Genomic DNA, 16,094 nt, shown 5'->3' on the forward strand with positions numbered 1-16,094 from the left:
GGCTCTAGTCGCCCAGACGACGGGCGAAACCGGGGCCAACTACGGCCGCTAGTCACGTACGACGCTTCGGCGTATGTGTCGGCGGTGTGACCGGCGAACTAACGCGGAAGGAAGGGCAGCACTGGGTGAAACGTAGCAACGCGGGGGTTAAACATCGGGGAAGTAGAGGTAGAGGGAGAGGAATGGAGAAGCTCCCCGGCGTTTCGAGCTTCTCGTTCGGCGTTAAAGAGCCATTCCTCCCCCTCCTCCTCCCTTGAAGCCGTCGAAAGGAACCGAACCGAAAACAAAAGAAGCAAGGCGAAAAATACGACGGCGACTCGAGTGCTTTGGTGAAGTTTTAACTGACGGAAAAAGTTGTCCGCGTTAGTCATTGTCGTCCCCTTTTTTTAGTGGGACATTTTGACTTTTTATTTCCTTCTCGCGCGATCCGCCGAGAAGGAAGAGGCGTTCAGCACCAAGTGGCAGGAAAGCGCCCTTGGTCACACACACACTCGCAACGCGAGCAGCTCAACTTTATCACGACAACGAGCCATGTTGAACAAAATAACACAAGGTAGTCAATGGAGCTTCTTCATCTAGTGTGCTACTGTGTGAAGTTGACTTTGTTTCCTTTTTCCTGTTGCTCTATGGCTTTAAACTTTGATGTTTGCTCACAAAAAAACACGCTAAAAGCCATGCCACTCCCAAATGAAACTGATACTGCAAAATGAAAGAAAAGATAAGCCATGCGGTGCTGGCTTGAGATTCACAGTATTGTGTGTGATAGCTTGTTTCTGTCCATAGGCGGGCCGAGGGCCTGTGGACCTGGCCGCCGAGGTTCCATCCCATTTGAGCTCGTGAGGTATGGCGATGAAGACACTGGGCCGGAGAAAAAGTCTTTTCCGGAGTTGAAGGAGAGAATCTCCTCTTCCCCAGAAGATGGCAGCTCAATCTCAGGCTGTATGCTCAAGTTGTGTTACATTGCTCCTCTGCTAAATGGATCACATTCTGTTTTTTTCCTCGTTCTTCCCATTTATTGTCCTACTTGGTAGGCCAGCGAGCTGCCCTTGGAGGACCTTCTGGCTCTGTATGGCTTTGCAGTGCCGGACCCCGCCAAGCAGAGTTGTCACGTCTCCGCAGCTCTGCCAGACGTGACAGTGGCCAAGGTGACAGCCCCCCTCGGGCCAGCACAACTTAAAAAAAAAAAAAACAACCACATGTTGCAGCTCCAATGTTTCCTGTCTTCTCCAGAATCAGATCCCTGAAGACATCTTTGCCGCAACGCAGGGAGTGGAGTCATCAGCTGATGATCTCACCCCTTCAGTCACCTCCAGCACCTCTGATTTGCTCCAACACCTGCCTCGTAAGTTCATGTTGTGGCCCAAGACTTTAAAGCATGGGTGCACACACATCAGGGGGTTAGAAATTCAAAAGTTAATTATTCAAATGGCTTGAAGTCATGTTTTTTTTTCTCCATCTCAGCTGGAAACAATGACGCATCCGTCTGCTCATCTGACGAGGAACCCGACAATATCTCTGTCCCCTCCAATGAAGAACACAAGGTTGGTCACCAGAAGACGGTTCGGTGCGTTTTAGCCGTCACTCCAGTTGCCTCACACGGAATTTGCTTCACCAGGACATCATGGTCGGTTCCATGTACCAGGCAATAATCCCTCCCCTCAGTCCTTATACGTACCAGGAACAAGGTAGGAACTTCTGACTTCTTTCATGCTGGTGACTTCCTATTTCTACATCTCTGGCGTCCTTGTGTCCAGCGTACCACAATGAGGATCAGTTGTTGTGGAGACCAGGTGCTCTGCCGCTGCTGGAAGTGGAGCACTTTTTAATGAATGTACAGAAGCCACGTGGCCAGGAGGGGGCAGTATGCAAGCAAACGTGTGCCGACACCGTACAAGACGATGAACAGGTGCTGGATAGTACTTCTTTTTTTTTTCTTCAAAATAAAACTTGATGTGTACAGTGAACATCTTGACCAGGCTTTTTTTTTTTTAATGATACCAGGCGCTGTATGAGCTGCTGAGATGCAACTTCAACGCGGAGGAGGCACTGCGACGACTACACTTTAATGTGAAAGTGTTCACTGGTAAAATACAAGAACGGAAACGCCGTTTTTCATCTCAAGGAAACATCCTGAAGAAATACTGGTGAATGTCATGACACGGCATGTTTTGCTCAATCTTGACTTTTTCTGCCCTTTTGTTTAGAAGAGCTCTGTGGCTGGAGTGAGGAGGAGCGCAGGAATTTTGAGCTCGGCTATAAAGTTTACGGGAAAAACTTCCATCTCATCCAGGCTAATAAGGTAAGTGCTTCAGAGACAAGAAATGTTTGTTTTTCCTTTTCATTCAGCAACACAAGTACTTTTTATTTATCCACAGGTGAGGACCCGCTCTGTGGGGGAGTGTGTGGAGTACTACTACCGGTGGAAGAAGTCAGAGAGACACGACTACTTCACTCAACAAGCTTGCAGGATCACTCGCAAGAAGTACACCTTGCAGTTAGGGAAGATGTGAGTCGTGACCAAACAACTTCTCGTCCTTATCTGAACCCCGGAATTCAATTCTGGGTGAGATGGAAGCATCCATGTGCTTTACCTGTGTTTTGATGTGCCGTAGGGAAGAGGGAGACCAAGATGGCGGGTATGCCGGCGAGATGGAGGGAAGCGATAATTCCGCCGCTTTACTGTCTTGCGGTAGCTCCGGAAAACTGGCGCCTCCTTTACCTCGGCAGTCGAGCCTAGAACTGGACAAACAAGGTAAAAACCTTGAAAGTTTCAATTAAGACTTCCATAATTGAAATTGTTTACATACCATGTCAGTTTTCATCAGTTTTTTTTTTTTTTTTTTGTTCAAGCATTTGCTGTCTTCCTTTCTGAATCATTTTTGCATTTCTTCCCCCCCCCCCCCCCCCCCCATTCTCGTTTTGTGTCTCTGCGCGCGCACGCTTGCATGCCTCACCCCTTTTTGACACGGCGCTCCAGAAGAGGAGGGCCGCCCTCGGCGCAGACGGACCCCCCGCTTTCTCTTAAAGCCGTGACCTCGGTGCGGTCTGGCCTACACAAAGCAGGCTGCAGCCTGCAGGTAAAGGACGGGGGAGGCTTGTCAACCCTGTCGCGATGACACTTGCATGCTCATATTTGTGTGTTGAGTGAGTGATGTCAGTAAGTCTTCTCCATGTTCCCCTGTGAATGTTTTCATGTTGCATTTGTTTTTGTTTGTCCAGTTCAATGAATAAGGCTAAAAGTCCATCAGTGATTGTCACGCCCCTTCCTCCCCCCCCCACCCCACTTGGCTTACATTTTACTCTCTCCTCCAGACGAAGAACCGCAGACGGGCAACGTTAGCCGTCCGCAGAACCTGGTTGACTGCCCCTTCCCTCTGCCTGCCTCGTCCAATCAGGTGGCTCGCTTCTCTGCCGCCGGGTTAGGTCCGGAGCTTCAAGACCATCGACCGGGCTTCTTCCAGTTCCACATGCGTGACAGTCCGTTTCTCCCCGAGGTCTGCGGCGCAGCTGGTGACGTGACCGACTCCCCGGTCGCATGCAGGTGGGACCTCACCTGCTGCGTGCCTCCTCTTCCCCATCTTATGACTTCCTGTCCTCCTCCTCTGCATTTATCTCCCTTTGACTCACTTCAGTGAAAGCACTTGGGAGAAGTCTGTTTGAATACAGAAGCGATCTTAGACTGGTGAAGCAAACAGAACAAATGAAAAACTTCCAGAATGTCACGGCTTTGGAGCCGTGAGAGTGACGCATGCTCGGCACTGATTGTTGCTGCTCTGAGTCCTTTCACACAAAGATCACTTTATTTCAACACAAACGGCCTTTTTTTTTTGTGCTCTGTCATCCGCTCTCTGTTTGGCGCCGTTGTCTGTTGGCTTGTGCTTTCCTCCTCTGTCCTTATGTAGACAGCAGATGTAGCTCTAGATTATTTTGGGATTGTCATGAAATCATCATCATTGTTTTTTTTTTGTTCCACGCCACTGACTCATACCGTTGCGCCAGCTGCTTGCAACATTCCCACTGCGTATGTTGAGGAAGTGTTTGAAAATGTCACAAATGAAGTGTCACAAAGTTAGTGCGTGGGATTTTGTTTTTCCAACATTCATTCAATGTTTTATCGTCAGAATATAATCCAAGGTGTAAACTCAACAGGCCAATATTATACCCAAGGTTAGGTAAATGTGCAGGTAAATGCGCCGGATTATCTCAAAACCAGGCTACCTTAGAACGTACACTGGTCATGATGTTGATTAGCTCAGAATAGAACCCCGGGTCTAAACTGGAGAGACATAAATAATACCCAGTTGACACCTACAATTAAATGAGAATAAAACACATTACAGTGACGTTAAGATTTTGACTGTCGTCATAAATGATTGATTGAAGCTGTTCACTTTGGATCACCCCCAACTCGTGATGATTTAGTATTGACGTTGATTTTTGTGATTGTTCTTGTTTTATTGGACCCTTACTTAAATTACATTGTCGTCCCGTTCCGGATCTGAAGAAGCAAACGTTTCAAGGAGTTTATGAACGTTGTTGGTTGTTAACGTGACCTCTTGTCATCTTTTATCTCTTCTATTTATTTGTTTTTCTTTGCTGTCTGTGCATGTTTGAGATCTTCCTGTGACAACAGTGAAGCGAGCCAGATGGACGTTTGAGTTTACACTAAGGAGGTGATGGACAAGGCCTGATGTGAGCAGAACTGTTTCTTATACTTTCACTTGTTTTTTTTTTTTTGCAATGTATGTATTGTACTACTTCGGGCGTTTGTTAATAATTATTATATTTTGTAAAAAAAATAAAGAGACGCTATTACATGATGAGAGAAGACAATGTAGTTATGCTGGCTTAATTTAATTGGAAAGGGTTTGACAGGAGTTATCATTTCCAAATATTTGGCAGACTGCAGAAGGCAGTTAAGCTTAACCAAATGATGTCAATCAAATGGTTTATACAGATCAAATTTGTAAGGAGAGCGTTTTGGTGTGCGTGTCAGGCATGTGATGAGGGAGATGGCTAAAAAATAAATGCTCAAAGCATGTGCTGATTAGTTTCAGAATTGTAATGTCAAGATGTAATCCAATTCCTTTATTACTGAGAAATTCCAGCAGGGGGCAGAAGAAATACATTTGAAATGAATTCTTTCACTAGAACCCCTTACAATCTGACACTTATCAATTTAATTTTTCTCTTGACCAACGTTGTGCACATTTACAGCAAAATGCGGAAATATGGGAAACTTATCAAATTTTGTGATACTTGGCACGTTTTTTGTAGTTAATTTGATCTTGTCTTCATTGGAGTATTAGTTTTTTTTATTTTTCCCCCTTTTTCTTTTCTAATCATTTTTCTCACTTTAATCGATCTCGTTTTGTTGATGTGACGTAATCTGACATGCCATGACGTCATATTCCCCCACTCCCCGGGTGATGCGGATTTATAAAATAATAACCCCCCTTTTTTTATGATTCAGCTCATCTATTTTGTGACAATCTTTATTTGTAATTTAATTAACTTTTTTTTAATTTAGTATTTGCAGGCTCCACCTTCCGCCTCTTGCTCCTCAAGGAAGGCATAAAACAGGAAAATGGGAGGGAAAAGGTAATAATGGAGACGTAAAGGAGGAGGTGCCCAGGGTCGCCGTGTGCTGTACTTCAGTCCTGTGATTTGCTCTCCACAATTGCGTGGACTCGAAACGTGTTTGGACGCTCTATGTGGACTCTCTTTTAAAAAATCCCAGAAGCAAAGAGGACTTTCTTTTTTATTAATAATTCCCACTTCATATTTTTACGACCTTTCCCCACAGTTTTTGACACAGACGAGCACTAGTGTTTGTTTACGCGCACAGGTAAAGGCGAGACAACCCCGGAAGAACCCGTAGTTCAGGTTGCGTTTTTGTTGTTATGTCGCAAAGCCGAGCAGAATGGACGCGTTTACAGGTACCGTTTGAGCTTGTTTAATAATTCCAAAGTTGAAACGACGGCGAAGCAACATGAAGAGTGTGAAGAAGAAGCTCTACGTGCTCATGGATGTGCTGTGCGTGCTCGTCGGTGAGTCTGCTTCGAATTCTTTTTACTGCCACATGTGTGTAATGACAGTTATTATGGAATATTTCTCGTTATTTTGCACACATACACACACCAACACGCACCCGAGGGTCTGGATTTGACTCTGCAATGGAAATGCTGGTCGGCTATTCTTCTGTTTATGATCTACTTTCTCCAAACTATTTTTCATTCTCCTCCTCGGTGGAGTTGACAGAGCAGGAAGCTGGAATGTTTGTTTATGGAAATGTGATATTCCATTTTTCTTTGCCAAGAATCTAACCAGGGACGTTCCACTTCCAGCTTTAGCATTGCGTGACTCCCACGAAATATAAAATTTTGTATTGTATGTATGCAGTTGGTTTCTGCTTCCTAACAAATCCCAGAGCAAGTGTCAGTCGTACCCTGTGTGTCCTGCAAATAATTTATACCAAAATGTTATAGCGTTTAAAAAAAAAGCAAAAAAAAGCAAAACACATACTAAACCAATTACTGTACTCTTTCTGACTTTGGCTTCGGGCAAATTAATATGATTGTAATAGCATTTCGTGCTCTCTCATACTCTTATTAAAGTTGAACGGCACAGGCAATGCAAACTGCAAAATATTGGAAGTTAAAATTTCAATTGATTGCTGGGTTCTTGCCGAGAAGATATAAATATTATATTAATAATGCATACATATCCTGCATCTTGTGCTCTGTTATTCTCTTGCTGCATCCAGTCAACACACACACACACACACACACACACACATACACGTAAGTGAGGTTGACAAGACCGTGCAATAATGGCTTGACATAGTGTGTAATTAAATTGACCGTCGGCGCTTATGGGCACAAAATACTTTTCCGGTTTGGTCCGTAGTTTTTGTTTGCATGTGTTCTCTCACTGTAACCTTTTTTAGTCAAAGAATGTATTTTTTGGAAGTCAGAACTTTCCGTTTTGTTGCATTTTGCTTTGTGAAGGAAATTATAGAGTGGAAAAAGCAGCACTTCCATTCTGGGTGTGATTCTTTTGTGTCATCATAGTTGGACCTGCCCTTGTTAAACAACCACGCCACTGAATGCCTATGTGTTCAGAGTCCCATATCCCGTTTTGTTTATTTTTTTATAACAACATTGCCATCTGTTTCATTTCCTCTTGCCATTAATCCAAAAATCGTAATAGTACAGTAACCGTTCCCAAGTGAGCAAAGAAAGAAGTGGTGCATATCGGCTGAGACAAGCTTTGTGTGTTGGGGAGGCGCAACGTTGAAAATGACGGAGAGTCGTCACCGCAAATCGCTGAGCCGTTTATTTTTCTGGTACGTGTTTTAAAATAAGTTTGAAACTTAACCTGTGGATATTTGTTGTGAAGTGTGCCTGCATTGTAATTGTACACAGATAGTGAGTGGGGTGTTGGTTCCAACTCTAGGCAACGTCGGGGTTTACCTCTCCCAGGGCATTGTTGTCATTTATTTGGCACAGTTGTACTCTGGGTGTTCAAAGCGGAAACACATCATGTACACACCCACATTCCAAATGATTACACGTATGGAGTCACACATTTCCTATATACAATCTCTGTACAACGTTATCGGTATATTCGTTAGTCCCACGAACTATGCTTTTCACTGTTTGTCTCTCCAAAGGGCTTTCATAAGAAAATGCAAACATTTTTAATTGGTGGTGCTGCAGCGAATTCCCAGAGGCCGGATTGTTGGGAAGATAGCTCCTCCAGCGTTCTCAGGGAGCCATCTTGGTGGGAACAGTTTTTCCTCAGGAGAGCAGCGTCATGGAAACCGAAGACACGCTTGTTCCTTTAGGGCCCTAACGGCGTCTTGTTCCCTCACTGTTATGTTTCCAGTGGCGCACTCTTGTATGGGTAGCAAGTATGGAACCTTTGGGTGGGATCGGCGCACAATAATCTTGCATATAGAGATCAGCGCGTTCCAATACGAATGATCAGACAAGTGTGTGGGAATTAAATTGATGTAGTGACTACACTATAGCGCCAAAGAGGGATGGTGTTAAGTGCTTTTGTTGTGTTTTGATTACAGCACTCCCTTAATAGTAGCATGACACTGAGTCATATGGCAACACCACTAGGACAAATAAGTGCTGTGTTAAGATTATTATATTAGTAAGCAAGTATCACATTCTTAAAGAAGTCATCATCCCCCAAATTCTTTTCACAATAATATCTATGAGTCTAAACACGGCGTTCTGATTAATATTATGTTTGTGTAATTTGAGGAAAGCCGCAAAATTCATCTGTTTTTCCTCCATCTCGAGGGTTGGCCATCTTGCCACTCGCTGTCGACTTAAATGACATCACATTTGCCGGGGCTCAAGTCACAGCCAATCATGGGTCAGCTTCAGAAAAATGGAGAGCTGTGATTGGCTGTGAAAGTTTGGGATTGACCTCTCCTTTAAATTGTCAAATCTTTAAAGTTGCTTTAATTGCAGCAAAATTTAAGCACATTGTTTTTACGTTCAATATAAGATGACTTTGAAATATTTGATTAGAAGTGATTTTTGAACGTGGTATATTCATGCTTTTAGGCAGCTATTAAAGAAGCAAACGTGAGAAACTTTGTTACGTAGCGTAGTTATTGACAGTTTTGCACTTTGTTTGCTTTTGATCACCCGTGTTGAGAGCTCAGACACACACACACGCTTGTCACATGCTCATAGTTCCATTAGACCACACAGTGTGTGTGTATATTACGTAGCTTTGAAGTCATATCCATTCTGGCTTACTTGAACTCCTATCGTGGACTTTGGTGGTTTGGTTTTAAACCTGTGTGGCCCGCTTCTTTCATTCCAACCCTCTACCTCAGACGCTTTTATTTTTTAGCAGCAAACCCAGACGATTCATTGACTGGCAGCCCTCGTACGACCTCGCCACCACCCGACGCCTCCTCCCGCAGCTTAGCATACGAGAATGATGGCCCGGGCGAAAGCAGCGAGGATTAAAAATAAAAAAAGAATGGGCGGCAGCAGGATTTGCTGTGACTGTTGAAGTTGGGCGTTCCTCCACTGAATTGGAATTCCAGAGGCCACTAGTGAAGGCTCAGCACATACCTTCCGCCTGAGTCAGGCCAGCTCGGGTCGAGACTGTCGGGGAAGAGGGGGAGTCGGGTTGTTGCTCCACGTCGCCTTTAAAATGTTTGCTCATGCTTTACTTACGCATGCTGGAATCAGTGATGAAAGAGGCCCAAATGCAAATACGCCCCCTGACCCTTAGACAACCTCACCCAATCAATCCAGATACGTGCCTCCTCTCAGAACCATCTACTAATTCCTTCTCTGGGAAAAGCAGTTAACCGACATATTGGATTAGAGTTAGATGTTCCAGTCGAGCTGATTCTTGTGTGATCATCACGTCCAGACCGGTGCGGTGTTGGCTAATTGAATCCAAATCATTCAAAGTTGCTAAAAAAAACATTGGAGGATATTTCACACTTTACTCCACAGTGTTGTTATTTTGCAAGGTGATTGGTGGGACATGCCCTTTTTTTTTTTTGTGTAACCAGGAATGTTTTTAACAACGTCAGCAAATCTTTGCCAAACCACCAGCCAGTAAAAAAAATCATTTTGTTGTGGGTCTCCCAAACCACGCTTGGAAACTACATGTGACCTTCTCACTGCCGAGTGCCAAGTATATGAGCGTTGGTGCTTCGGTGAAAATTGAAAACGAATGGATGTCCTTGGTACGGTTGCGCAGGTGCTGCAGGTTGGCGCGCCAGATGGAAATGGGGAATAAACATCCGGGCTGCGACGTGCCACTGCGGTCCCCAAAGTCCGGCGTAATTGCACATGTGCGTTTCTAAATGGAGCTGCCTCTATATTTACACGAGAGCGACAAGTGTGTGGGTTGAGTGGAGGATGTCAATGAGAGGGACGAGATACTTTTTATCCCCCCCTGCGTTACCGTCACAACTTCCAACGATTGCATTACGTTTATATACAGGTGTATTTATAGTAGTGAAAAAAGTTGATGCTACAATTGTTTTTAATATTAATTCGAAAGTCATTATAGTTTTGTCTTATTCAAATTTCCAAACTGCAACTTTATTTACATGTGACTTTTTTTTTTCTTTTAATAACTTTCTTGCAACGTTGTAACTTTTCCAGTGATATTACATTTTTTCTTTTCACCCCGAATTTCACACCTCTATTCAATTAAAATTCTTAAGTAAATTTTTCAAAAAGAAAGAAAAAAATTACATTTTCTTTGCCGTGTCATTCTTGTAGGAGCATTTTTCTTTTGAAGAAACTTTCTATATTTTTAGACTTATTCCGAAAGAAGTTAACATTCCTACTTCTTGTGAAATATTCTAACTTTATTCATAATAACATGCTTTTTTTTTTTTTTTTTTTTTAAACCACAAGTCAAAAATGAGTCTGCCTTTATGCGGGAAGGAACGCCTGACCCCAACATCCTGTGCCTTCTAACGGACCTCCCCGTTTGCAGGAGATTAGTCTGGCCACATTCCAGCACTCCCATCCCGAGAGACGCTTCTGCCTTTTCTATCAAGTCGATCCACGCTGTCAGCGAGATGTCTGAGTTAAGCTCCACTGAGACCGAGGCCTCGCTCTTTAAGTGGTGTCTTTCCGTCTTGCGGGCTTGTCTCGTGGTCTCTTGGAGGCCCAGTTTGTCTTCAGATGGGTCTATTTTTGACCCGCTGCCGCCGCGCTGTGTCTGCGCATGATGTTTTGAGCAATTTGCTTGGGGTGGCATCTTGTACTATTTGCCAACAAAAGCATTCCGTAGACGTTGGAGTCTTTACTGTCAATGCCTGAATAGATGTTCAGTGTCGTGACAGATATCTTTTAAATGTACGTAATTTATTAACTTTATTTAAAAGTACGGTACACATCTGGTTAACATCAAGGAAGACAAAAAGAAAAATCTACATTTTTTAATCTGTTACAGAAAAAATTAGAGTGCATCAATTTGCCTGAATTAAATGAGAAATAATAATAGACTAAATAAATAAGAGCTCCACTGCCACCTACTGTAGTGAATGTGCAATTACATCTTATTCTATGGCAAACAAAATGTCTAGAGAAGAAAGTTGCTTTTGAATAGCTGTCCACTCTGTCATGAAGGTCATCATTTTTCCAAAGTATTTAACAGAAAACCCATTAAAGTATTTTTAGGCGTCATCATAACTCATCCACAAAATTAAAGTGACATTTACAATGCTTTTAAAAAAAAAAAAAGCAAACTAACAATTTTGGCCAACGTTCTCGTGGGTACCTTTTAATAAATGATGTGCTCAAACACTCGGCATTAGTGTTGGCTGATGTCATGTTTTGCCACAGAGTCAGCACTCTGGAAATTTCTGAAGTCATTTTTGGAAGTCAGTGCGCATGAAATATAGTTGGAAGTAAAAGCAGGCTGCTCTGGTATCATTTTATGATGCGCCACCCCCCCCAACTCTGCCTCCCTCGGTTAGCCAGCTGGAGACCGAATACAGAGGTGGCGGACCATCCAAAAGCTACAACCCTAAATCCTTGGCGTACCTGCAGACAGGATGTCTCTTTCCAGCCATGTGTTGTATATTGTGACACAAACAGGAAGTTGGCGGCGCTACGGCAAACGTTTGCAGAAAATGAGACGACGAGCGGAGTCGTGAATGCAAAATCCAAACGTTTATTCAAAATATATAGACTATTTTCATTTTGCTAGGCCAAACAATTGGATTAAAAGTTTGTCATATTTGGATAAAAAAAAAAAAAAAAAATTATACCATTGGTCAGACTGAGAGAATGGATGTTTTTTTTGCTTTTTTTTAAAATGTATTTATTTTGGTTGAAGATGGCTTGCTTCTTTCTCCTTCCTTTTCTATCCTCCAAGGGAAGAAAGAGTTAACGTCTGACTTGTTGCCTAGTCAGACTGATGCGTCAAGGCAAAACTGTGCATGCTGGGCCGAAGTGCATGGCGCCAAGGTTGCCCAGTGACATGATCCCATAAAGAACTTATTGTTTTGCTCCCCTTAGCACACACAAAGCTTGTGTTTTGTACTTTTGGTCTTGATAGTGTCTGAGAGACACTTGTGCTGCTTGTTGCCACTGAGCTCCTAATCAAATGTCAGCAGTCATCACTGTGGAAACGAGACAACAGGCAGACACTGCATGGTATTCATATAGTAGGTCATGGGGTTGCCCTTTGTGCACTAAAGATAGTCAGGGCTACTCTGGGATTTTTTTTTGGAAAGAATTTGGGTCGATACTCCTCTGAACTTTACAAAAACACACATTGTTTTGTTTATTTAGTGCCACCTGCTGGGATTTTTTAGCAAGCTGGTCAACTTTTATCAGTGTAGTAGTATCTGAGTTTCCCAGTTTCTCAAATTTGTTTTTTTCTGCAGCGGCACTGCCCTTCATCGTCATGACCATCATCTACACACCTTACCAGAGGGGCGTGTACTGCGACGACGAAAGCATCAAGTACCCGGTCAAAACGGACACCATCAGCCACGGCATGCTGGCCGCCGTCACCATCTCCTGCACCGTCGTCATCGTACGTCTGCGCTTTTCTCCGTCCCTTCTCAAAACGCACTCCATATAATTTCCCGATTTTGCCTCAGATCTCATCGGGTGAAGCGTATCTGGTGTACAGCAAAAAGATTTACTCCAATTCCGACTTCAACCAGTACGTGGCCGCCCTCTACAAGGTGGTGGGCACCTTCCTGTTCGGAGGCGCCGTCAGCCAGTCGCTGACCGACCTAGCCAAGTATACCATCGGTCGGCCCAGGCCTAACTTCATGGCCGTGTGCGCGCCTAAAGCGTGCACGGGCTACATGCAGGTCATCAACTGCACGGGCCATCCTCAGGACGTCACCGAGTCCAGGTAGGATGACCACGTGATGTTCGTTTTAGGCCAAATGGATGAATATTTTCTTTCTTTTGTTTCCAGGTTGTCCTTCTACTCTGGCCACTCGTCCTTCGGCATGTACTGCATGCTATTCCTCGCGGTAAGCAAATTGATGACATGCTTGAATATTCTTACTTGGACCAAATTTGTTGTGATTTGATGAGTGAGGCAGACAAGGAAAGTCCAGGACAGGGACTTTTTAAATGCTAGCCGACTAACTGCATCTCGCCGTCCTCGTTGGCCCGCAGCTGTACGTGCAGGCCCGGCTGGTCGCCAAGTGGGCGCGACTCCTGCGGCCCACCGTGCAGTTCTTCCTGGTGGCCTTCGCCATCTACGTGGGCTACACGCGCGTCTCCGATTACAAGCACCACTGGAGCGACGTGCTGGTGGGGCTCCTGCAGGGGGCGCTGGTCGCCGTGATCAACGTAAGTACACCAACATTTAGTTTAAAGATGCGGAAAAAAATAGTCGTCGTCAAGCCCGACAAAGCAAAACCCGATGACTTTGTCGTTATTTATTTTGTTTAAGGCCTCGGGCGGTAGCGAGACTGGGTGGGATCGTCCACATCAGACAGTGTTATGCAAAATTCTCACCACAGGAATATGTTGGCTTCATTTCTGCTCGCTGGTACATTTCGGGAAGTGAGACTAGCACATTGGGCTCCAAGCATTCTTCTCACTTTACGCAGCTGGAACTCTTCATTGTTTGGAATGACGCTTAGCACCATCTTGTGGGAATTACCGAGCGTCGGTGTCTCGTGGCGAAGGTCATAATTTAGCAAGGACAAAAAGAGTGTTAAAAAGGGTCTCGGTTGTCCAAAAAAAATGTTTGATATTGAGCAGGAATGTACATGTGCACACCTACGTAAAGCTTTTGGAAATGAGAGGCCACCTTTGGCCTTCATGGTGCTGCATGCAATTAGATTCTCTCGAGGGCTTCGCGCTTTACGACCGCTGCTTTCCGTATGCGTGTGTTCCCCTCAGGTGTGCGTGAGAGCGCCAGACATACTTGATCACACTTTCCCAGCTTACCCTCTTCACTCATACCGTATTAGTTAAGGGGGGGAAAAAAGACCATGAAATCATTTTAAAAAAATAAAATAAAAATGGGAAAAGTAAATAAATGGAGTGGGGGAGAGTCACACAACTGTATAGTTTTCATTTGACAAGATTAGAAATAATACAAGAAAATGATGGGCTGTGTGTCGCAGGTGCGGTTCGTGTCGGACTTTTTCAAGAAGCGTCCTCCGCGCCGTACCAAGCCCGATCACGCCGAAAACGAGGAGCCGGAAAGGAAGCCCAGCCTGCAGTTTGTCGATTCGGAGCACAACAACCATTACAACTGCCACCCGGTGTGAGCCACCCGCACGGTACGCCCTCACCACCAGCACCATTAACGGGCGGGCGAGTCATTTTCTCGAGTCAACCACTCGCCTGCCATCTGCTTCTCACGACCACTAGACTGAACCAGGAGATCTCCTCCTTTTCGTAAAGCCTCCTCGTTCTCCCGGAGGCGTCGTCGAAGGCAAAGACTCGCAAATAACGTGGGAGCGCTGCATTCTTAGATTTGTGAAGGCAAACTTGCCCATTCGGCCCTATTGGTAGATTGGTTTGTGTGTGTGTGTGTCTGTGCATGTTCGCGTGAGTGCAGTTGACCATCTTTTTCTACTCACGGGCTGCAAGTGAGAACGGACTGCAATGTGGATTTGTAAAGCTTTGTGATATACCACTACCGTATTGCCCAACAAAAATATTTGATAGTCAAATGTAAGAATGAGACATTTAAAAAAAAAAAAACTGTTAATTTATTCTAAATTTTCCTTCTCTATTTTTAGTGCAATCACCCTGCTTGCCACTTTGAGCCGCACGTGCTCTATCTTAAGATTGCGAAGGATCTGTTTTATAAAGGTGTGTTTGTATGTAAGTGTATGAAAAATATTTTTATTGTTGTATAATTGTGTTGGTCTTAAGCAGGGGTGGGCATATTTGTGCTCAAGGGGCCACATTTGATAGGATTATACTATATAGCCTATATAATTATTATTATATAATAGTATTTATATCTATTTATACTGTATCTCTATAGTATAGATAGTATTATAGTATAACTGTTAAATGTGTTTTATATTTTTATATTTGATTTTTTTATTATTTACAATAAATCAACCAACCAGATATTTTAAGTACATTTTAACGCACCTTTTTAAATGAAAAATACAGCTACAATAATGTATTAAATATTACAGGATCCTTCCTAATCAAAAAGCCTTATGTGGCCCCCGACCCGTATTTTGCCCACCCCTGTCGTTACGATGTCAGTTTCCAAAATGGCCGTCCGACGACAGGTCCGGCGCAGACCCGAGAAGTGGCCACTAATATTGTCAAACAAGCACAAACAGCTGCTCCAGATGAAGTGTCGTGCGAGAGAGACCCCCTTGACCCCGACCCCCCGACCCTGACGTGCAGCTGTAGACAAACGCACAGGTGCGGGTGTCGCCGATGTTCTCAGCTGATGATATTTTATCAGCGTGTGCCTTCAACTAGGTGCTATCACGTGTTTCCCTGTGTAAATAGAAGCTTTATGTTGTCTCCTTTTTTTGGAATAAATGTATAATCTGCATTCATTTAAGTTGTTTTTCTGTTCTGAGGTGATTGGAAGTACAAGAAATAGCAACAAATACTCAAAAGTACTTCACAACCAAAGAAGGTGGCCAAAAGGAGAAACCTCGGTCCAACGTTTATTTGCCCTTGGCCTGGCGTGTCGCGATGTGATTTATGTATTTACACTCGCACGCCATTTCTCTCGCTTCACATCTTTCCATCTCGCCGTTATGAGTCCGATGAGATGGATGGAAAAAACACGTCTTGTGGAAGGAACGGTGAGGTAAACGACCCTGGAGTATGTCACCCTTGGGATTCAAGGTATCTCCAAAAGTATTGGAACGGCAGGGTCAGTTCTTGTTTGTGAAGACATTTTGGTTCTTGCATCAAAATAAGAACATGACACAAAAGTTTAGCTTTTATTTCCTGGTATGTACATCGAGATGTGTGAAAACAACGTATGTGCAAAAGTATTGGAACGAAACGTAAAAAACAACTACGATTTGTTGGCATAAGCCTTACTCCGATTTTTCCCGTCCTGTCAAGAAGGACGATGACTAAGCTTGAGCGGCGCATTACTAC

General features: G+C 44.0%; 1 protein-coding gene across 4 annotated transcripts; it reads left to right on the top strand.

Annotated features, from left to right (window-relative positions):
* On the top strand, positions 1-15,535 carry LOC133166911 (phospholipid phosphatase 2-like). 4 transcript variants are annotated; one of them, XM_061297311.1, is made up of 13 exons: positions 1-553; positions 784-939; positions 1,032-1,145; positions 1,231-1,342; positions 1,462-1,541; positions 1,616-1,685; positions 1,755-1,906; positions 2,002-2,083; positions 2,208-2,299; positions 2,376-2,506; positions 2,613-2,752; positions 2,978-3,077; positions 3,313-4,833. In XM_061297311.1, exons 2-12 carry the CDS (start codon positions 919-921, stop codon positions 3,031-3,033), a joined length of 1,050 nt encoding a protein of 349 aa, XP_061153295.1. In that variant the 5' UTR covers positions 1-553; positions 784-918; the 3' UTR covers positions 3,034-3,077; positions 3,313-4,833. The 4 variants fall into 4 exon arrangements, with proteins under 4 accessions (XP_061153295.1, XP_061153294.1, XP_061153297.1 ...); XM_061297310.1 differs by having other exon boundaries at positions 4-553; positions 2,205-2,299; XM_061297313.1 differs by lacking the exons at positions 1-553; positions 784-939; positions 1,032-1,145; ... (5 more) ...; positions 2,208-2,299; positions 2,376-2,506 and adding exons at positions 5,531-6,050; positions 12,407-12,558; positions 12,626-12,888; ... (2 more) ...; positions 14,123-14,281; positions 14,373-15,535 and having other exon boundaries at positions 2,981-3,077; positions 3,313-4,692.
* The last annotated feature ends 559 nt before the right edge of the window (positions 15,536-16,094 follow it).

The sequence above is a fragment of the Syngnathus typhle genome, linkage group LG14, assembly GCF_033458585.1.
Source record: "Syngnathus typhle isolate RoL2023-S1 ecotype Sweden linkage group LG14, RoL_Styp_1.0, whole genome shotgun sequence".
Classification (NCBI taxonomy): Eukaryota; Metazoa; Chordata; class Actinopteri; order Syngnathiformes; family Syngnathidae; genus Syngnathus; species Syngnathus typhle.

Coding starts and splice junctions, on each gene's coding strand:
- LOC133166911 (XM_061297310.1), top strand. CDS start 919: ATGGCAGCTCAATCTCAGGCT. Junction 1,343..1,461: donor TTTGCTCCAACACCTGCCTC/GTAAGTTCATGT, acceptor TCTCCATCTCAG/CTGGAAACAATGACGCATCC. Junction 1,686..1,754: donor TTATACGTACCAGGAACAAG/GTAGGAACTTCT, acceptor CCTTGTGTCCAG/CGTACCACAATGAGGATCAG.